Here is a 22228-nt window from a genome sequence, read left to right as displayed (position 1 = left end):
ATGTCATGGCCTATGATGGTGGCCTATGTCATGGCCTATGATGGTGGCCTATGTCGTTGCCTATGATAGTCTTGCACACTTTGGGACGAACTAAACTGCACCAAAAATTGTTGCAACACATTTCGCACCCAAATTTAATAATTAATTCCCATGTCATTTCGTCCAAACCTTTACATGCCAGTTAAGGCCGTTCATTTGATTATCTGGATCACCTTTCAGATTAAAGAGTTCTTTCACAGGGATCACGTGACCGCCGCTCAAATAAGGGTACGCTCAAAATCGATTAGACAAAAACAGAAGGGCAAAATTAAAAATCGGCAAAAAATCACAATAGGCACAACTTTGCAATGTTCTTATATGGGAAGAAAGCCATATCAATTATCTACCCAGAACGGGTTGTTTTGTTTAGCTACCTTGCGTATAGCGGGTGCTATTAATTATATTCCTACTGATGCAGGTGTCGATCGCAAGAGCGGTCAAACACTGGACTTTTTTCCAGTTAATGTAACAAAACAACGCTGTGTTCCAACAATGACTGTGTGGATTGCTTTTACACTTTTAGAATATGTTACCAACATACTAGGCGTACTTCGAGCAATATTTTGGAACGTTACATTGATTTGGTCAGATGTGACGCAGTGTTTCGGAAAAAAGTTTTTAAACTCGTCATTGGATTGTTCACTTGCGTCCAAAATATTCATGACTTTGCATGTCTACGGACGATGGACTGATACAGATACTCTCGAAGTTTCAATTGCATGTAACCACTGGCGTAAATTTGCTAGTCATACAAACACATGAGAAAACAATAGAACGTTCACGCTGCGTGCCCCTCAAAACATGCTGCGTTCACGCTTGGCTGGGCATCGCTGTGGCACCAGAATCACCCCTGAAATATGTGTTTACAGGCCTAGCAAGTGTGCGTCAGTGCTTATACGCAGTTAAAACTTTCGCAGTGTTTGTATCAATCATATGGCCACAAAGCTGAAGCTAGTTCCCTCCCCCTTATGCCCGTGTGGCAATTAGAATCAGACAGCAGAGCACATCCTGCAGGCTTGTCCATACCACAGTGCTCTGAGGGACACCATCTGGCCAGAGGAGACAGCGCTACAAAAGAAGCTATACGGCCCCAGAGAGGACTTGGAGAGAACAGCACGTTTCGCCCTGCAGTCCGGACTGACGATCTAACAGCGAACGACAAGAAGTATCAATCATTTATCTGAAGAAATGCAAAGTTAAGATTTTTTTGACAGAAGTGAACAATCCTTCGACGAGTTTAAAAACTTGTGTGTGTGTGTGGAAACATTGCATAACATCTTATAAAATAAGCATAACACTCCAAAGGTGTATGCGAAGTACGTCGAGTGTGTTGTTAAATACTCTGAAAGTTTCAAAGCAATCCACCAAGTCATTGCTGAAATACAGCGCTTTTTGTCACAATACGCCTAAAAAGTCCCGTTTTTGACAGCTCATGCGATCGACACCTGCATCAAAAGGAAAAGCATAGCACATGTAATACGCAAGGTAGCTAAACAAAACAACCTGTTCTGGGTAGATAATTGATTTGCCTTTCTTCTGATATGTAAAAGTTGCACAGTTTTGCCTATTGTGATTTTTTGTCGATTTTTAATTTGGCCCTTTTTGTCCCGTAGTTTTTAAGGGTACTCATATCTGATCGGCGGTCACGTGATCCCTGCAAAATAAATCTTTAATCGGAAAGGTGATCCAGATATACAAGTGAACGGCCTTAACTGGCATGTAAAGTGTGGATGAAATGACACGGGAATTAATGTTTTAATTTGGGTGCACAATCTGTTGCAATTATTTTTGGCTTGATTTATAAGGTGTGTGTTTGTGTGTGTGTGTGTGTGTGTGTGTGTGTGTGTGTGTGTGTGTGTGTGTGTGTTTGTGTGTGTGTGTGTGTGCGTGTGTGTGTGTGTGTGTACACAAATAAATTATGTTCACTATCTGTCTCTCTGTTTGTCGGTGTGCCTGTCTAACTCTCTCTCTCTCTCTTTTCTCTCCCCCACCTGTCTGTCAGCCTGTCTGTCTCTGTCTCTCTTTGTACCTCTCTGTCCTTCTCGCACCGTCATCTGTCTCATTGTTTCATACCTACAGACAAATAGTCACTACTACAATACTAATAAACACCGTGTTTTCTCCACCAGACAACAGAAACACGTTGCAGAGCCTACTTCAAGCTGACCGTATGCTGGCTCTTCTCCTTCTTCCTCTTCTCTCCGGCTATCTTGCCATGGGAAATCATCTCCGGTCGCTCCGTCGTCCCTCCCGACGACTGTGACACGGAGTTCCACCAACACTTTGTTTTCGTCATTGTCACTGAAGTCATCTCGTTCGCCTTTCCTTTCTTCTCTCTTACTGTGATCAGCGTCTTGCTCTTCTTTGCGCTCAGGAAGCGTAACAACAAGGTCGGGGTTGGTCAGAAAAGTTCGTTGCAAGATCGGCAAAGTTCTGGGCAAACTCGGCAAAGTCCGGAACCGGTTCAGCAAGGTACGGTTCAAATTGGGCACAGCTCGGAGCAAGTTTGTAATAGTCCGAATCAACTTCGGCAAAGACCGATGCAGCTTCGACGAGGTTCCCTGCAAGCTGAACACAGTTTTGTGCAAAGTAGGCTAGATCCGGAGACACTTCGGCAAAGTCCGGAATGTATTCAGGAAAGTCCGGAACGCCTTCGAGAACGTCCGGAGCATGTTCAGCAAGTGTCCGATCATGTTCAAAACAAGCAAAAAAGTGTAACATATTCGTTTGAAAAGACCGAGTACAAACAGGGTCATACCCAACAAAACCATAACACTATGTGCATGAGTCCAGACCCTACTCGGCAGTTTGTAGAAACAGTCCGGCTAAATGCGCAACGACTTTCTCCTCCTAAACCTCAAAATAGCCACCTCCGTCTTTCACCCTTACGGCTTCCTAACAGTAGTCCCGTCACCAACGAAAGCGATGGACAGACTAAAACACGTTCTGACGTTCAAATCCAGAAGCTACAGTCTTCAGAAATACAGAACTCTGAAGAAAATGGAAGAGTATGGATGACCAAATCTACGGAGACATTAAACATTCCAAAGTTGAAAACAGCAGGGCAAGATGGACCTTCGAGTGAACCGACAAGGCATATGGAACCTTTGAAAAAAGGACACAGCAAGCAAATCGGAGCAACGAGCCAAGCAAGAGTTCCCTTGTCAACGACAACACTTAGGGAAGGTCTTGGTGCTCAAGAAGAGATCATTACACCTCCAGAAAGTGGATGCAGCAACGGACACGGACTAGCAACCCAAACAAGACTTCTCCAGTTGGACGACAAGGAAAAGAAAGATGCTGATGCACATCCAGAGCAAATACAATATTTACAAAACGGAAACGACAGAAATGACGTAGCTGCTCGCACAGCCAATCTTTCTCCACCTTACTCCACAGTAAGAGGAAGTAGCAGCACACAAGCTGTGAATCTACGTTCATTGGATGAACGACGCGAGAGAAGAGTGGCTCTGATTCTGGCAGGTCTTGTCCTGGCCCTGGCTGTCTCTTGGCTGCCTTACACCATCAGTACAATCGTCTTGGCCGCTTGCGAGGAGTGTGTCAACAAGGACCTTTATGAATTCTTCAACTGGCTTCTGTGGTTGAAATCGTGCGTCAATCCTTTCCTCTACGCATACATGTCTCCTAGATTTCGCAAGAATTTTCAAAAGCTGCTGGGTCCTCTTTGCCCGCAGGCATGTCGAAAATGACGGAAACAAAGGAATGGGAGGGCCAACACTGTTTCAAGGATGTCGGGTCTATAGGGTGTTCGCCTTTAATGTTGCTTACATTTTGAGTTTTTCAGTTTCGTTAGTCGAGCATCGATCTCCATGTGATCAAGCCTTGATATAGTAGAAGGCCACAGAGCTAAATTTAGCGTTGCCAGCACGAGAAACTAGAGCTACATCTGCCGCGTGCCAATGTTGACCTTCAAGCCTCGATCGACTACGCCTCAGATATGGAATCTTTCACAAAATAAGCTTTTCTAACCTAGTCGAAGACATTTGCACTAGCATTTAACAGCGGTAAATGACACAGTTGTCAGTTCATTTGAATGGCTATTTAGTTTGCGTAAACCACACACCAGATCTCGTGGTTAAATTCAACCCCTGCGCGATCGTGGACCTGGTAGACCCACTTTCCTTTTTTTTTCACAATTTAGTTTGTGGTTCCAATGCGACTCGCTCTATATGATTGTGTACCTCTGAATCTAAAATGCAACAAACGACTGCGAATTACACATACTTATCAGCGGCTGTAGACTTCAAAGAAAGCAGCGAAATGCAGAACATTTGTCTGCTTGGGCAAACACGACCTTGCATGACTCGCTTCCGGGCTTTTTTTCAAACTTTCAAAACTTAAAGCAGGCTTAGCAAAAAAGCAAAGTTGTCACTTCCATTATCTCAGTTTGCAAATTTGGCGGACTTCATTCTGTAAACTGATACCATAAATTCACTGTTACTAGTTCATTTTTGTTTCTGAAAAGCAATGTTTAGAATTGTTCAGAAGTGTTACTGTTGTTTGCCTTCTTCTGTAGGTTTATGTTTGGATGAGTCTTTGTGGGTACTGGCCAGTGTGAACTGTGTTGAGTTATGATGTTTGTTGCTTGATGCACCTACTGGCAAGGGTGACATGATATCACTTTTGTTGACAGACAATAATGTATGTTTTACATGAAGTCTTGCAGCTATGTTCCAGAAAAAAAGGATAAAAGGTCGCGTAAAGCGAAATTAATACATTCAGTCAAGCTGTCAAACTCACAAAATGATACTGGAAACACTGCTCTTTCACGAGAAAAAAAAGATAATCCGTGACCAAGACCGAAAGCGTTGACATGCACGTGCAAAACGTTTGGCCCGCATTCGCTTTAAGTGACAAACCAGTATAGAGCAGTAGCATACAACGCTTACTAGGAAAGCCCGCTTTTCTGTATTATTTGTAACGTTCTGAGCTTGTTTTTCATCCAAATATAACATTACCTGCTTTTTAGACTTGGTCGCGTGACAGACGTTTTCTCCCACACGAAATTACGTTGATTGTCTAACAAAGCCGTCAGATCTGTTTGCCAAAAATCGATTTTAACGACAACTTTAATGAGCAAACGCATTAATCATTTTTAAGCCTCCAAGGTGAAATGCTATACCAAAGTCCGGGCTTTGTCGAAGATTACTTGACCAAAATGTCATCCAATTTAATTGATTCAAAAATGAGAGCGTGACAGTGCTGCCTCAACTTTTACAAAAAGCCGGATATGACGTCATCAAAGAAATTTATAAAAAAAAACGAAAAAAACCTGGTGGGGATATTATACTCAGGAACTCTCATGTAAAATTTAATGAAGATCGGTCCAGTAGTTTTACCTGAATCGCTGCACACACACACACACACACACACACACACACACACACACACACACACACACACACACACACACCACGACCCTCATCTCGATTCCCCCTTCATGTTAAAACATTTAGTCAAAAATGAATAAAAAAGAAACAGACTCAAACAAACAAAGAAAAAAAACACCAAAAAAACAGACAGGCAAACAGGCAAACAAACAGACAAGCACGTTTGGTTGGGGAAGGGGCCCCCTAATATGGTCCAGTTTTGAACTTGTCTGTATCTAATTTTTGCTTAAAGGCACAGTAAGCCTCCCGTAAACCATCACAGAGCTCCTCGAGCGTCTACATACAGTACAAGCATACTTCCATTTGAACGCTCACCGAACGGGAACATCCTGGCTGCTTTCTGTCGAGCGTGAGAAATTTTCAAAGAATGTATTTTCGTGGATGAGTCCTCTACAGCAATGGCGCCTCGTTTTGGTGCTGGCTGTTATGAATATTCAATACCGGAAATCCCGCCCGGACAGTAAGCCTCCCGTAAACCATCACAGATACTGTCAGGCTTTTACACACAGTACAAACACCCTTCCATTTGAACGCTCACCAAACGGGAACATCCTAAGTGCCCTTCGTAAAGAGCGAGCAATTTTTAAAGAATTAATTTTGCAGATTGTCTCGAACACTTTTTGGACCCATCCTGAACTCAGGTCAAAAATGAGTTACTTCCCTTCGGGTCTTATTCTATCGATGTAAACTGGCCATAGTCGTGGATCGATGATTATCAAAATGTTTTTGGACCGTGGTGCGTTTTTGCGCTAGACCTAACTTTTAAAATCTAAATAATAAATTGACAGCTTTTTACACAAACATTCTTTAATCATAAAAGAATTCTTTTTTCATCAAGACAAGATCAGTACAATTCGAAGTTGTGAAAGTTTGAACAAAGAAAAGCCCGGAAGCAGGGTCACGCAAGGGTCGTAGCAGACGACGGTCTATGCATATCGCCGTTCCTCTCAACAGTCAAAAGCCATCGCTAGAGTTCTTGTGAACCACAGCCGTTTGTTTCGTGCATAAAAACGTGCTATTGTAGATAAGCTCACATCGAGTCGCATTCAAATGACTAACTGACGACTACATTGTGAAAAAGGGAAACTGGATCACACGGGTTCACGATGGCTCAGGGGTAAGATAAACCACGCGAAAAACATTTCTTTGAAAATTGTTCGCTCTTTACGGAGGGCACCTAGGATGTTTTCAATCGGTGAGTGTTTAAATGAAAGGGTGTCTGTACTGTGTGTAAAAGCCCGACCGTATCTGTGATGGTTTACGGGAGGCTTACTGTGCCTTTAATGTCTATCCAAGCTTATTCGCTCTGGTTAGACCTAACAGTTAACTTTAGGAAAAACAACACAGAATAAAACTTCTTTGCAAGAAAACAAACTACTTATAAGTATGAACCTAAAAGCTGTCCATTTTCAGGGCCCTTCCTCTATTAATGTGCATGATTTTGTTTGAATGTGAAAATGAGTGTTACGTGGTTAAACGATAAATGTTTTTCCCACTGTGCACTTTATTCAAGTTTATCCCATGGTACGCTTCTTTGTCTCTGAGCTGACGTAGGTCAATATATGCATTTCATTGTTACCGGGGCGTATTCCACGGTTACCAAGGCATTGATCTGAATTGTTTTTGCCATAATCGTAGAGTACAATTGGAATGATATAGAGGTCATATAGAGGTCATCTGCATATTAAAGGGCAACTGTCGGGTTGCCTGGTCTCAAAAATGCGCGGAGTCGCGTGCAAAAACGCGTTTAAGAGTTTTTCGAGTTGATTCAACTAAAGACTGTTGATTTGGTCCAGAAGAAGACACTTTCATCATTAGTTTGAAACCATTAAAATGCGTGAAACTTTCTGCTAGTTCTCACAATCCGCAAAAAAACGAAGCAGTTGGCAGGCCGAAACGACTCAAAATCCGCGACCGACAACTCTGTCAGCACAAGAAAGACGCCGCAGCGTTAGCCTTGCTGTGACGTCACTCGAGGAAGCCGATAAGGCCGCTGTGAAGTTTACAGTACAATGTAGACTACAGCTGGACATCTGTAATGCTGTACGCGTGATTGATTCTTGCACAAAGTAAAGTATTAGGATGGTGTTATCTTCTCAAGACCCACGTTCCCATTTTCTCTTCTTTGATCTGAGCGACTGCAACCTTTACAAGTCATTTCTAAAGTGGTTCACATGCTGTTGCTACTCTTCCAGTCCACCCGGTTATAAACCATAAAGTTGCTCAACCACAGACCCTCGTGTCCCTTGTCAGCAGACACTGTACACTTATGAAGAAGGTCCGCTTGAGGTGTCACATCAATTACCGTGTACGTGTGAGGTACTGAATTCAAGACAAAAGCCAACTCTGTCGGTGGGAAAATCTAGGAAAGAGATGATGATAATACATCTTTACTCACTCAAGTAGATAGACGAGATAAGATAAAGGGAAGAGAGACGGAGACAAAGATGAAACAGTGGATCTAGTGTGGAAAATGGGGGAGGGGGGTTCGGCCGCAAAAAATCAAAGATGAATTTGTCAAACTGTGTTTGTGATGGTTATCGTGTGTGTGTGTGTGTGTGTGTGTGTGTGTGTGTGTGTGTGTGTGTGTGTGTGTGTGTGTGTGTGTGTGTGTGTGTGATAACACGTATGTGTGTGTGTGTCGGTGTATATGTGTGATAACACGTGTGTGTGTGTGTGTGTGTGTGTGTGTGTGTGTCTGTGTGTGAGTGTGTTTGTGCGTGTGTGTGTTTGTGTTCCTCGACGCGTGACAATATCTGCCAATAAGTTGAACAAAAACAGGGTTCAAGTGGAACAAAAGCAGGAGGGGGGCGGAAGACATGTTATGAACTCCGTTTTTTACTGCGAAATTTTGGCCTGGGAGAAGTCACCCCATCCTAAGTTTCTCTTCACATACCCGTGAAGTATGCTTGAGGGCTTGACTAGACAACCCGATTGCGCCCATTACACGGCATAAAGAGAGCACCGTTCAACCCGGCCGATTCCGCGGCTGACGTCACGCGTCCAAGGGAAGTAATTTTCGAGCGGGCTGCATTGACTCGGCCAAGAATGCAAACTTTCTTCGATTAAAGACATTGCACACGGGGGATAACCGGCTATACAGTGGTAAGCTGGTGAACAGTGGTAAACACTCGATTCGGCCTGCATTTTCCCGTTTTACCACAAAGTTGTTGATTTTTGTCTGGATTAAAGGTGAGCTACTGCATCTGCGATGACTAACTTTGTTTCGAAATGCATAATATGTTGAAGAAGGATTTGCGTTTTCCCGTATTTGAATGTTAAAACCAGAAATCGTGGTGACGAAGCACCGGAAATGGCTGCTCGGTGGGTTTCAAATGTAGAAATGCGCTTGTTTTTACAAAAACTGCTCGTATTCAGCTTTGGTACGGGAGTCTTAGTGACAAAGGAGTCATACTTGATGCAAAGGAGTGCTAATGTCGGGTTGGAATCATTCGTTAGAGCGTGCATGCGAGAGGCGGTCAAATATGCGAAATGATCGTACACCGGGTTGAAGACTGTCGCGAATGGGGCAGCAGACGCATAATCCGGTTTGATGCAAAATGTATGTAAACTAGACATTCGAACACTCTCTCTCTCACTTCGTCTTTCTCTCTTCCTCTCTCTCTCTCTCTCTGTCTCTCTCTCTCCCTCCTTCTCTCTCTCTCTGCCTCTCTCTCTTTCTCCCTCTCTCTCTCTCTCTCTCTCTCTCTCTCTCTCTCTCTCTCTCTCTCTCTCTCTCTCTCTCTCAGCAGTCTCGCTCTGTTCTGTCACTGAATAGTCGTCGGTTGCTAACCCACCCCCACCCCCCACCCCAGACTAACCTTCAATACAATGTTGAATAGGAGTGGCTGTCATCTGTTAGCCAGTCAGCAACTTGAATACTTTGAGGGGGAAAGGAGACACACGGTTAGGAGGTAGTCGTCCTTAGCGGATTATGACTTTATTCAGGCAACGAAGTCATTCGGCGCTCAGTGTTTTCTGGGTACAAAAAACCGTCACAAGTGTGTCTCCTTAGGACTGGGTGGCCGAGTGGTAACGCACTTGCGCTCGGAAGCGAGAGGTTGCGAGTTCGACCCTGGGTCAGGGCGTTAGCAATTTTCTCCCCCCTTTCCTAACCTAGGTGGTGGGTTCAAGTGCTAGTCTTTCGGATGAGACGAAAAACCAAGGTCCCTTCGTCTACACTACATTGGGGTGTGCACGTTAAAGATCCCACGATTGACAAAAGGATCTTTCCTGGCAAAATTGTATTGGCATAGATAAAAATTTCCACCAAAATACCCGTGTGACTTGGAATAATAGGCCGTGAAAAGTAGGATATGCGCCGAAATAGCTGCGATCTGCTGGCCGATGTGAATGCGTGATGTATTGTGTAAAAAGAATTCCATCTCACACGGCATAAATAAATCCCTGCGCCTTGAATATGTGCGCGATATAAATTGCATAAAAAAAATTATAAAAAAAAATCCCTGCGCTTAGAACTGTACCCACGGAATACGCGCGATAAAAGCCTCATACTGATTGATTGATTGACAAGTTATTCCTGAGAAAAAGTTATTCCCAATAATTCCGCAGAAAAATATGTAAGCATTATTTGTTGGAAAAACTGTTTTGCTGCGGAAAAAACGATGCTTCTGCGGATGATGACATTATTCAAAAATGCTGCAGGTAAACCGGTTTTTTCTACATCATTACTGTTTTTCCGCAGAAAAGCTGAAAAACGGATAATACGCTAAGGACAATGACATCCTCACGGTGTGCCTCCTTTCCCTCTCAAAGTAGTTTTTCCGCAACATAATGTTTACATGTTTTTATGCAGCATTATTGGGAATACCTTTTTCTTACAAATAACCTGTAATAGTTTTTTTACCCAGAAAAACTAACGATCTTGTAAAGTAGCGTTTGTATCCGCCCGCCCCCCCCCCCCCCCCCTCCCCCTCGGGGATATAATAGCTTGCTCAACAGTGGCCCAATCAGAAGCGAGACTAATTTTTTAAGCAAATCGAAAACGAAGTAAACTACTGCGTCCGTCTATGCAAATTTGATAATGCTGCGGACAGGTAAGTGTGTTACCAGCGTAATTTTGCAACTTTGAACTTTCGACAACGAAATCATTCGGCGCTGTTTTCTCGGTAATTTTGGACGAGTCCATCTCTCAACAAATGGAGAACTCATGTCATAATAAGAAGGACAAAACGCCGCGGAAACAGAGACTACCTATCCTTTTCGGATAATGATTTCATTCAGTTATTCTGCGGAAAACAGAAATACTGCAGAAAAACGTTTTTTTCTGCAGCATTTCTGAATAATGTCATCATCCGCCGAAGCCTCTTTTTTTCGCAGGAAAACATTTCAGTGCAGTAAAATTTAAATAAAGAATGCTGCGGTAAAACGGTGCTGTTGTTTTACTTCAGAAAAGACTTCTAACATTTTTTCCGCAGCATTTTGTATTAGCTCATTATAATATTGGATCACATGAGTTCCCCCTATGTTGAGAGATGGACTCGTCCAAAATTACCAAACACTGAGCGCGGAATGACTTCGTTGTCTGAATAAAGTCATCCGCTAAGGACCGTGTGTTTCCTTTCCCCCTCAAAGTATTGTTCTATGCTGGCTGGCTAACGGATGACAGCCACTCCAATTCGACATTATATTGAAGGTAAGTCGGGGGAGGGGGGGGGATTTTTAGCAACCGACGACTATTCAGTTACGAAACAGAGAGAGACTGCTAAGAGAAAGAGAGAGAGAGAGAGAGAGAGAGAGAGAGAGAGAGAGAGAGAGAGAGAGAGAGAGAGAGAGAGAGAGAGTGGAGGGAGAGAGAGAGAGAGAGACAGAGAGAGAGAGAGAGAGAGACAGAGAGAGAGACAGAGAGAAAGAGGAAGTGTGAGAGAGAGAGTGTGTTCGAATGTCTAGTTTAACAGAAAATTATGCATCAAACCGGATTATGCGTCTGCTGCCCCATTCCCGACGGTCTTCAACCCGGTGTACGATCATCTCGCATATTTGACCGCCTCTTGCTTGCACGCTCTAACGGATGATTCCAACCCGACAATAGCACTTCTTTGCATCAAGTATGACTCCTTTGTCACTAAGACTCCCGTACCGAAGCTGAATACAAGCTGTATTTGTAAAAACAAGCGCATTTCTACATTTGAAACCCACCGAGCAGCCATTTCCGGTGCTTCGTCACCACGATTTCTGGTTTTAACATTCAAATACGGGAAAACACAAATCTTTCTTCAACATATTATGCATTTCGAAACAAAGTTAGTCATCGCAGATGCAGTAGCTCACCTTTAATCCAGACAAAAATCAACAACTTTGTGGTAAAACGGGAAAATGCAGGCCGAATCGAGTGTTTACCACTGTTCACCAGCTTACCACTGTATAGCCGGTTATCCCCCGTGTAGTAGCATGTCTAAAGTCTTCGGACTTGTGTTATCAAGCTGTCAAAATCACCAAGTAACTTTTAAAGGCATATGTACGCGCTCCCGTGTTTACAAAGTGTAGTTTGCCCATAATCGATGTCAAACGCACCATAAGACCATGTAATGACGATATGTCGCCATGCGCGGACCATATACATGCATTACAGCTTGTTTTAGAGTCTCAAAACCTTTTGATGTAAACAAAGACGCGGAGTTATTTCCCTTGCGTCAACGCTACCTCTGTTGGCAAATCTATAAATAGGACGATCCAGATCAAAATCAAAATTAACATATCTCAACATTGAAGGGGTCCTAGACCACAATATTTTGCAGGGAACTTAATTTAGCATGTCTCCAGCTGTTGGTAAAGCAATTAGCGTGTATAGTCATCGAGTACATATGGCTTTAAGTATAGTTTCAGTTACATGATAACTCATTCTAAGGAACAGATTTTGAAAGCCACAACCCGACCCTTTAAGGAGGAAAGGAACGTGTGCTGAAAAGCCTCTGCTTTGTACGCAGAGAGCAGCAACCATGTCAACTTTTTCAACGAAGAATCGCCTGAGACAGTGTTTACAAAATACGATCTGCATGAAGAGGGTCAATCAAACGTAGGTCAAGTCAGGAGATTATCAAACCCTAGAAGTGTGCAAGGCTAAATCCAATTATCCATAATTCAAAGCTCTAGCTTCAAAAACATCTGAGATAACCTCAACGTTAAAACCCCAGTCCGTCTCAAATGGTTTACAGAACAATTTAAATCTTCTTATGAAAAAAGCAGTTCTAAACTTATCGAACACACTTGCAATAGCATTTAGTAGCATTCAATGACACAGTTCGTTTGAATGGCCATTTAGCTCGCATAAAGCACACACCTGTTTTCGTGGTTTATTTAACCCCTGAGCCATTGTGAACCCGTGTGATCCACTTTCCTTTTTTTCACAATTTAGTCGTCAGTTTGTGATTTCAGTCCGACTCGTTGTATCTGCAATAGTACGTTATTGTGTACCTCTGAATCTAAAACGCAACAAACAGCTGCGAGTCACACGAAAGACTGAGCGGTGGCGGTTGACCGTTCAAAGAAACTGGCGCTAAGCAGAACATTCGTCTGCCAGCATAAGGAAACACGTTTTGATTGTGACACGCTTCCGGGCTTTTCTTTTTTCAAACTTCGAATTGTACTGATCTTGTCTTGATGAAAAAAAGAATTCTTTTATGATTTAAGAATGTTTGTGTAACAAGCTGTCAATTTACTATTGAGATTTTAAAAGTTAGGTCCAGTGCCAAAACGAGGCTCTTACAGACAATCCGGCTGACCACGCAAAAATACATTCTTTGAAAATTGCTCGCTCTTTACAGAGGGCACCTAGGATGTTCTCAAGCGGTGAGTGTTTACACGAAAGGGTGTTTGTACTGTGTGTAAAAGCCTGACAGTGTCTGTGACCAGAAAATGATGGCTTACAGGAAGCTGAGTGTGCCTTTAATTTTTTTTATGAAACGATCATGACCCCGCTGTGACTCCAACATTTGACGAGGGTCAACCCACATCATCACCAAACCTTAAAAGTGTGCAACGTTTCAAAGATCTAGCTTGAAAAACATTCGAGATAACCTCAACAGTAATTTGTTTGTCCACGGACGGACGCAATTGCTCACTAACTACTCAGGTGAGTCAAAACTGTACTTGTAACAGTGAATTTAAGGTATCAGTTTACCGAATAAAGCTTCTCCACAATGAGCAAGCTGAGATAATGGAAGTGATAACTTTGCTTTTTTGAAAAGCCTGCCAACAATAAATGTACTTTAATGACTCGATTGATGTTAAAACAATCTAATTAATAAGGTCAACATTGGCATGCGGCAGATGCAGCTCTAGTTTCTCGTCCTGGCAACGCTAAATTTAACTCTGTGGCCTATATCAAGGCTTGGTCACATGTAGATCGATGTTCGGCTTTAATTAACGGAACATTCCATTTCATGCAGTCTACCGAAACTACGGTTTATGTGAGAGTGCGCATGCGCTAGGCTAGCCATACCCGTATGTGTTATGGCGGCCATGGGCAGCATGTGGGAATTTTCTGCATAGAAAACTTCGTTTTCACCCGGAAATCGTCGTAACCTGTTGTGTTTTGTGTGTGAAATTGATTGTTTGTTGCTGGACAAAGTAAGTGGCTTATCGTTTATCGTGCCAAGTTCGAAAAAACCGCGAGTTGCGATGACAGAAAAACAAGTAGAGTTGGAACTCTATTCGGACTCCGAATTGAATGACTTGGAGAACATCCACGCACCCGACACGGGTGGAAAGGAAAAACCACAAACAGTCACTCTACCAATCTCGGATTGGGACAAGATGAAGAGTCAAAATGAGAAAATTTTGAAGTTTTTAACCATGGTGGTAGACAAAGATGGCGACTCGCCCAAAACGAAACAATCGAAAAAGAGAAAACGTGAAGTCAGTGATGACGAACAATCTGTGGAGATGGGGGATGATTTCGATCACGTTCTTGAGAAAATGTGTAAAACTCAAACATCAGAATCTCGACCCGAGGCTGAACTGAATGACCCCAATGAGAGTGAAATTATGAATGAACTGGAGCAAGATTTTGACATTTCTGAGACTCTTGGTGATGAAGTTGCAGATCGAATTGCAAAACTTGTATCAGTGATGGCAAAGGGTTAGATGACCGAAGACAAGATGAAGCAAAAAGAAAGAGAGTTTAAACGCCCAAAGAACATTGAGACAGGTGTCCCAAAAGTGAACCCCGAAATCTGGGGTTTGATGGAACACAGTGCCAACATGTATGACTTAAAATCACAACGTCAACAGAAGTTACTGTACACAGCCAACAATGCTCTTGTTGTGGCCTGGGATGTGTCCCTAAAAATGGGGGTTGCAAGTGAGGAACAGAAAAAGCTGATCAAAACAATTGCTGAGGCAAGTGGGCTGATACTGAAAACAGCATATGACATGTCACTGGACAGAAGAGCAAAAATACTGTCTGGACAAAATGTGAACAGAAAATACAGAAAACTGGCATCTTCAAACATATCAGTCACTCAGTGGCTATTTGGGGATGATCTCAAGTCAGCGTGTGCTGACCGGCACAGTTGGCCTAGTGGTAAGGCGTCCGCCCCGTGATCAGGAGGTCGTGGGTTCGAACCCCGGCCGGGTCATACCTAAGACTTTAAAATTGGCAATCTAGTGGCTGCTCCGCCTGGCGTCTGGCATTATGGGGTTAGTGCTAGGACTGGTTGGTCCGGTGTCAGAATAATGTGACTGGGTGAGACATGAAGCCTGTGCTGCGACTTCTGTCTTGTGTGTGGCGCACGTTATATGTCAAAACAGCACCGCCCTGATATGGCCCTTCGTGGTCGGCTGGGCGTTAAGCAAACAAACGAAAGCGTGTGCTGATATTGACTGTACAACCAAACTTGGACTTGCCTTTACTCAATAAAGTAAAGGGCAACAATATTTCCCATCCCGTCAATATGCACACAAAAACTCCGAGTGGAGAGGAAGAGGAAGGTGGAACTGGAAGAGGGGCGCTCAGTTCAGGGGGAGAGGGAGAAGTCAAGGGAGACCATTCTTCTCCGGCACAACGACAAGCAGGCAAGCGGAGTAGACAACAAAGAGGTATGTGAAATAAAGAATGCCACATTTGAAGCAGGTAAACTGAAACATTTTGTTCACAATTGGAAGAAATTGACATCTGATTCCTTTATCCTAGATATGGTACAGGGAACAGTAATCCCTTTGAGTGAAGATATTGAGAAGGTGGAAACTCAGCATTAGCCCAAAAATCAAGTTCCTGGTCATTTATTTCAGATAATGGATGCAGAAGTAGAACATCTATTGAGTATGCATGTCATTGAGCCATCAAAATCAGAAGAAGATGAGGTGGTTTCACCTATTTTTCTTGTTGAAAAGCCAGATGGGTCACATCGGGTTATTTTGAACTTGAAAAGATTCAATGAAGCCGTTGCGTATGAACATTTTAAAATGGATAACTTGTCAACTGCTACACAAATGATGACTAAAGACTGTTTTATGGCCTCAGTTGATCTTAGACATGCATACTATTCAGTTCCTGTCAAACATCAGTTCAGACAGTTTCTAAAATTCAGATGGTGTGAACAATTGTTTCAGTATACATGCTTTCCAAATGGTTTGAGTTACTGTCCAAGGTACTTCACAAAGCTGCTAAAACCAGTGAATGCAAAGCTGAGGGCACAAGGTTTTCTGTCTACCTCATACATTGATGATTGTTATTTACAGGCAGACACAGTTGAAGAATGTGAAGTGAATGTCAGCGAGACAGTAAAACTCTTTGAATCTCTTGGTTTCACAATACATGATGTCAAATCAGTTCTCAATCCAAGCAAACGGTTGAAATACCTTGGGTTTTGGTTGAATTATGACGATATGACTGTATCACTTCCAGAGCAAAAAAGGCATAATATAAAGGCTGCCTGTTACAGAATCAAGGGAAAGAAAAGAGTCAGAATCAGAGAACTGGCTCAAGTCATTAGAATGTTGGTTGCCACTTTTCCTGCTAATAGGTGGGGACCTCTGTATTTCATACAGTTAGAAAAAGACAAGTCTGATGCCCTTAACAAACGGAAATGTTGAGTCTTTCGCTAATCTATCTGACAATGCTTGTTCAGAGTTAGATTGGTGGATTGAGAACATTGATGAGTCATACCATACAGTGCAAAATGCATACCATGACATAACAATCCAGACTGAAGCTTCTTCCACAGGAGGTTGACTGACTGACTATTAGGGTTTAACGTCCTCTTAGACCAACTGGTCTATATTGGGACAGGTATTGGTAATACGTTGAAGATATGGTGTGATACTTTGATTCGAACAAGCCCGCTGTGGCTGTCTTCTTCGACACACCAGCATTGGGTTTGTCTCGTCAAAGTATCGAAATACGATCATGTTAATCGGAGACGAGAGATGACGCACGCGTGTCTTCGTGTTTTCCAAGCCCTGAGACTTTTGCTGTGAACGTGGGATCTTTTTCGTGCGCATGTGTGCACACGGGGGTGTTCGGACACCGAAGAGAGTCTGCACAAAGTTGACTCCGAGAAATAAATCTCTCGCCGAACGTGGGGATCGAACCCACGCTGATAGCGATCAACTGGCTACAAAGCCAGCGCGCTACCAACTGAGCTACGTCCCCGCCCCCACAGGAGGTTGGGGCGCAGTGTGTGGAGACCTGAAAACAGGAGGACGATGGTCAATGAATGAAAGAGCTTTCCATATAAATGTGCTTGAATTACTGGCAGTTGAATATGCACTGAAAAGTTTTAAAGCAAAACTCACAGGGAGACATGTCTTAGTGTTATCAGATAACACTTGTGTAATTATTGCCTACATACAGAATATGGGGGGATCACATTCACATGAATGGAATGAGTTGGAAAAAAGAATCTGGATTTGGTGTAAAGATAATTTGATTTGGTTATCTGCTTCACATATTCCTGGGAAATGTAACAATGAAGCAGATTTACAGTCACGTCAGTTCAATGACCGTACAGAATGGAAACTGAATGATGTTGTATTTCATAGACTTACAGAGACACTGCTGAATCCAGAAATTGATCTCTTTGCCTCAAGGTTGAATTTTCAGGTATAAAACCTTTCATGGCATGGGGACATGATCCAGAAGCGTATGCAGTCGATGCATTTGAACACAACTGGTCAAAATGGCTGATATACGCTTTTCTTCCTTTCAGTCTGATTCAGAGGGTGCTGATGCAGTGGATGAGAGACCGGGCAGATGGCATGCTGATTGTTCCCCTGTGGCCAACAGCGGTGTAGTTGCCCCAGCTTCTGCGGTTGCTAGTCCAGGAACCTGTGATTCTTCCGAAAGGGAAACGTCTTCTGACCTTACCACAAAGCAATGCAGCACATCCACTTCAGAGAAATCTACGTCTCCTAGCTTGTGTCTTATCGTGCAATCTCTCGAGACACGAGGCCTTCATGAAAAGACTCAAACCATCATATGTGCTTCATGGAGAAGTACAACCAAGAAACAATATGCCTGTTATCTTGCGAGATGGCGATCCTTTTGTGCTCAACGGTCAAGTGATCCCTTGCGTCCCTCTGTAAATCTAGTGTTAAGTTTTCTCACTGATCTCTTTGATGCTGGATTAGGTTACAGTGCTATAAACACTGCCAGAAGTGCACTTTCTTCAGTTATTTTGATGCCAGATAAATCTACAATTGTTACTCATCCTTTGGTTGTGAGATTTTTGAAGGAAGTTTGTAAACTCAGGACACCAATGCCAAGGCATTCTAAGATATGGGATGTTGGTGATGTTTTAAAATACTTGAAGACTCTTCCAGACAATGTGAAAGAATACATTGAACGCACAAACAAACTGAGAGTTGATCAGAGTGGTAAACTGTTGTTGTGTTACAAACCGCCTCATGAACCAGCATCAAGGGACACAATTTTTCGCTGGTTACGGACAGTATTGGTGAGAGCTGGATTGTCAAGTTATACACCACACAGCTTCAGATGTGCAGCGTCATCTTCAATAAAGAGGTGAGGTGTACCTCTTGGTGGTATTATCAAAGCAGCTGGTTGGACCAATGCAAAAACATTAAAAAAATTCTATGACAAACCATTACAGAGTCAGATGAAAAAGAACACAATCTTAAATTACTATGGAAAGAAAAGTGTGTAGACAAGCACGGTTGTGACAGAAAACTTTATTGGTGCAAAAAGCATTGATGAATGTATTATTTGATGCACAACTGTCGCAGAAAAAGGGTAAAATAGTTTGTATGGTTGTAAAAGAGAACTTTCTTGATGCAGAAAGCATTAGTGGTTTTTTTTTTGGTTTTTTTTATACAAATGTGTCATTGATTTTTTTAAAATGTTCATTAGATTGTTTCGAGTATTCTAAATATATTCATACCTCTGTTACTTTAACCCTTACACTGGTGCAATTCCGTAACACATTTTACATAGCCACTGGTGAATTAACAGAGAGAAAAATAAAGAAAATCGGTCATATTCTAAAGAATGTGTTATCTTTTTGTGTGTGCATATTTGAAAAATACATGTTGAATAAAACTTGTACAGAAATGAACAAGGAACAACACAAACACAATTTTAGAGGGTCAGTAGCATTGTAATTGACGCACCTGGAGAAAATTAAGGATGACAGGTATTTTATTCAGAATGAAGCTGCAGTTGATCATAAAGTACTCAACAGTCACCAACAAAAGGATATTCAGTCATCACACACTAGTACAGTATCTCAGACTAAGACTCACAAGTATCAGTATCTTCCTTGGTAGTTGTAGGTATGAGTGATCCAGGTAAGAATCCAGGTGAAAATAGCCTTCACATCAGAAACGTTTCAATTGGTTGTCGGCATGTAACTGCAGGTACATGTACAACAAAAAATAAATGGAAACAACTAAATCTTTGCAATGTCCCAAGAAAGACTGCATAGCACGACAGAATGGCAGAGTACAGGTGATGTCATTATAGCAGTTCAGTTTTCACCAGCACCATCACGCGGACCACCTTCTGCTGTTCCCATCTGCTGCCCGAGGACTCTTTGGTAGTCACTTCTGGTGTGGTACACCTCAAAACAGTGGGGAATACACAGAGTGACTTGGCATTGTTCACACTGATAGGCAGATTGCTTTCTCTTGAAGCCAGCTCTATTCTGCCTTACTAGGTAACAGGCCACACAGTCACGTTGTGGACGCTGTCTCTTGGCACCGACTGTGGCGGTGTTGTAGGTTGGTCGGTGTGTACCAATCATGCGTCTGGGGGAGTTGACTGCTTTCCTTCCTCTTGGTACTGGCTTTGGAGCTTCTGGAGAAGATTAGATCAGCTGTCGGACTAGCAGCTTCCGGAATTCATGATGCGACAGGGACACACCAGCAAACTTGCGGTGGAGAAAGTAGGCATTGGCCCGTGTGTTGTCCGCAAGGTGGAAGTTGCTGAGGATAGCCTGGAACCTCACAAGGGACAGTCATGTTCTTTGTGAAAAAGGGAGTGGAGGTGATCTCATCCTGGCTCCAGTACTCTTCAATAGTAGGCTTGATGACCAGGCCTGTTGTAATAACCAGCGACAGGAAAACCTTCATCTCGTCGAGAGTGACAGGTAACCAGCGGTGTAGCCTGAAAAATGGAGATGAAAAAATAAATGTTCTATTTCATATTGGGTTTTTTACACACACACACACACACACACACACACACACACAAACACACTCACGCTCTCTCTCTCTCTCATACATGGGCATCATACATACAGTGCACACACTCACCCACATACATATACCCCCCCCACCCCCGTACACAACCATCCCACATACAGTGCACACAGTCATCCACATGCATGTGCAAAGACACATGCAACCCCCTTACCCTCTCTCTCTCTCACACACACACACACACACACACCAACAAACAAACATAACACACTTATAAACACTTCATCCAGTCATAGATCTAACTATAGATCCCTACCCAGTTGACTGCATTCTGCTTGTCAATCTTCTTCTTCTAATGGTAACCATTCATAGTTCATTCTTCTTCTTCTTCCAATAATAACCACAGTCACAGTCTATTATTCTGTTGCCCCACACAAACAACTCGTCCCCCCCACCCCGAACACAGATCTACACACACACTGACACGCCAACCCAGACGCACACTTCTGCTTGAGCACTCACACATGAACAGAAACTACTTTCATATCAATATTCTAATATCGTTTTTCAGTAAAAACAAACTATTCACCTGGACAAAAAGGAAGAAGAAAGAAACGGAAGAAAACATGTTTGCAAGAGACAGAGAGAGAGAGAGCAAAAGTCGGTCGAAACTGACGAAAGGCGCTTACCGTGAGTGTGTCTTTAGATTTCCAGCGTCAATTTTTCGTTGAGCGTAGTGATTCGTTTGTTCGACTAACAAATCGATCATTTCATCGCCAACAAACAGTCAGAAAAAATCCAAGGGCTGTGGGTTTTCTGGAAAATCTTCACCGACATTCAAAACAGTTTCACGATCAAACGGCATGTGGACAGTAGCCCCTTCCCCCCACTCACTAGATCTACCGTCCAGCCTTCTTGAACGTCTGCTTCGAAGTCTCTGTTGTTTGGGGCCTGATCTAGGTCCATAATGTCCCCAACGAGCATTACATCTTGTAAATCAATGTAAATGGCTTCTTCCCCTACTTCGTCAAGATCGGGATCGGCGAAGAAATCATCAAAAAAGTCTTGAAAAACATTGCGATCACGCCGTGGATCCATGGGAGCAGCCATTTTGGAGCATGTGCTACAGCTCAGCTGGGTGCCCTGTATTTGTGACACTCGCCTGCTCAAATGTGCTTCAGAACTTGGATCTACAGGTTCAGGGCCCAACTGACCTTATTTCTAGTGAATACAGATCTAAGGATAGGTTTTCGCATCCATGGGAGGCAATCGGAACCGACCAAACAGACTGACGCAGCCCCACGACATATGTCGCGACAACCAGGTGACGGTATACGTAAAGTAGCGCGACATATGTCGCGACAACCAGCTTAAGGGTTAAGAATTAATAAAACGACCAGAACAAGAAATATTTATCTTCAAAAATGTGAATGAATCAATGAATGTTGAAATGGAAGTTTGACAACAACAATTTTGAAGTCTCACATAAACCGTAGTTTCGGTAAACTGCATGAAATGGAATTCAAAACATAAACGAGTACTTACCAAGTCGAAGTTTGTGTAGAATTCCATGATGCAGTTTACAGGAACGGAGGGATATGTGCCCTCCCTTAATAAAACCCACCCACTGTTTACAACTTGACTTTAATTGTTGTAAAATTTTGTAAATCATCAAAGATTATGCGGTTTACACTTTCATGATCAATGCTGTAAAACATGGCTAGCCTAGCGCATGTGCACTCTCACATATCCCTCCGTTTCTGTAAACTGCATCATATAATTCTACACAAACTTCGACTTGGTAAGTACTCGTTTATGTTTTGAATTAAAGGTGAACACCACATCGAGTCGACATTGTCATGAAACAGCTAGTGTTTCCTTCGTTTCCGTCGTTTTCGACATGCTTGCGGGCAAAGAGGACCCAGCAGCTTTAGAAAATTCATGCGAAATCTAGGAGACATGTATGCGTAAAGGAAAGGATTGACGCACGATTTAAACCACAGAAGCCAGTTGGCGAATTCATTAAGGTCCTCGTTGACACACTCATCGCAAGCGGCAATGATGATTGTACAGATGGTGTAAGGCAGCCAACAGACGGCCAGGGTCAGGACAAGACCTGCCAGAATCAGAGCCGCTCTTTTCTCGCGTTGTTTAGCCAA

At 42.9% G+C, this 22228-nt stretch overlaps 2 protein-coding genes across 2 annotated transcripts in view; both read left to right on the top strand.

The window, feature by feature from the left end:
* Positions 1-3804, top strand: part of LOC138983066 (histamine H3 receptor-like) — a 13690-nt gene extending 9886 nt beyond the window's left edge. Inside the window, exons 3-4 of the mRNA XM_070356471.1 lie at positions 2169-2435; positions 2847-3804. Of these exons, the coding sequence (XP_070212572.1) occupies positions 2169-2435; positions 2847-3749 (1170 nt within the window). The 3' untranslated portion in view covers positions 3750-3804. The remainder of the gene's footprint in view (positions 1-2168; positions 2436-2846) is intronic.
* A 10766-nt stretch (positions 3805-14570) lies between these two features.
* LOC138983065 (uncharacterized) lies at positions 14571-18816 on the top strand. The gene is made up of 3 exons (XM_070356470.1): positions 14571-14674; positions 15338-15509; positions 17621-18816. The coding sequence occupies exons 1-3, from the start codon at positions 14571-14573 to the stop codon at positions 18437-18439; spliced, it is 1095 nt and encodes a 364-aa protein (XP_070212571.1). The 3' UTR covers positions 18440-18816.
* Positions 18817-22228: the final 3412 nt, after the last annotated feature.

This window comes from Littorina saxatilis, linkage group LG12 (genome assembly GCF_037325665.1).
Source record: "Littorina saxatilis isolate snail1 linkage group LG12, US_GU_Lsax_2.0, whole genome shotgun sequence".
Lineage (NCBI taxonomy): Eukaryota > Metazoa > Mollusca > Gastropoda > Littorinimorpha > Littorinidae > Littorina > Littorina saxatilis.
This window is presented reverse-complemented; position numbering and strand designations above follow the sequence as displayed.

Excerpts from the sequence above, each read along its gene's own strand:
- LOC138983065 (XM_070356470.1), top strand. The coding sequence starts at position 14,571 with ATGAAGCAAAAAGAAAGAGAGTTTAAACGCCCAAAGAACATTGAGACA. Across the intron at positions 14,675-15,337 it reads ATGGAACACAGTGCCAACAT|GGCAACAATATTTCCCATCC; the intron begins GTATGACTTAAA and ends AATAAAGTAAAG. Across the intron at positions 15,510-17,620 it reads GCGGAGTAGACAACAAAGAG|TCTGATTCAGAGGGTGCTGA; the intron begins GTATGTGAAATA and ends TCTTCCTTTCAG.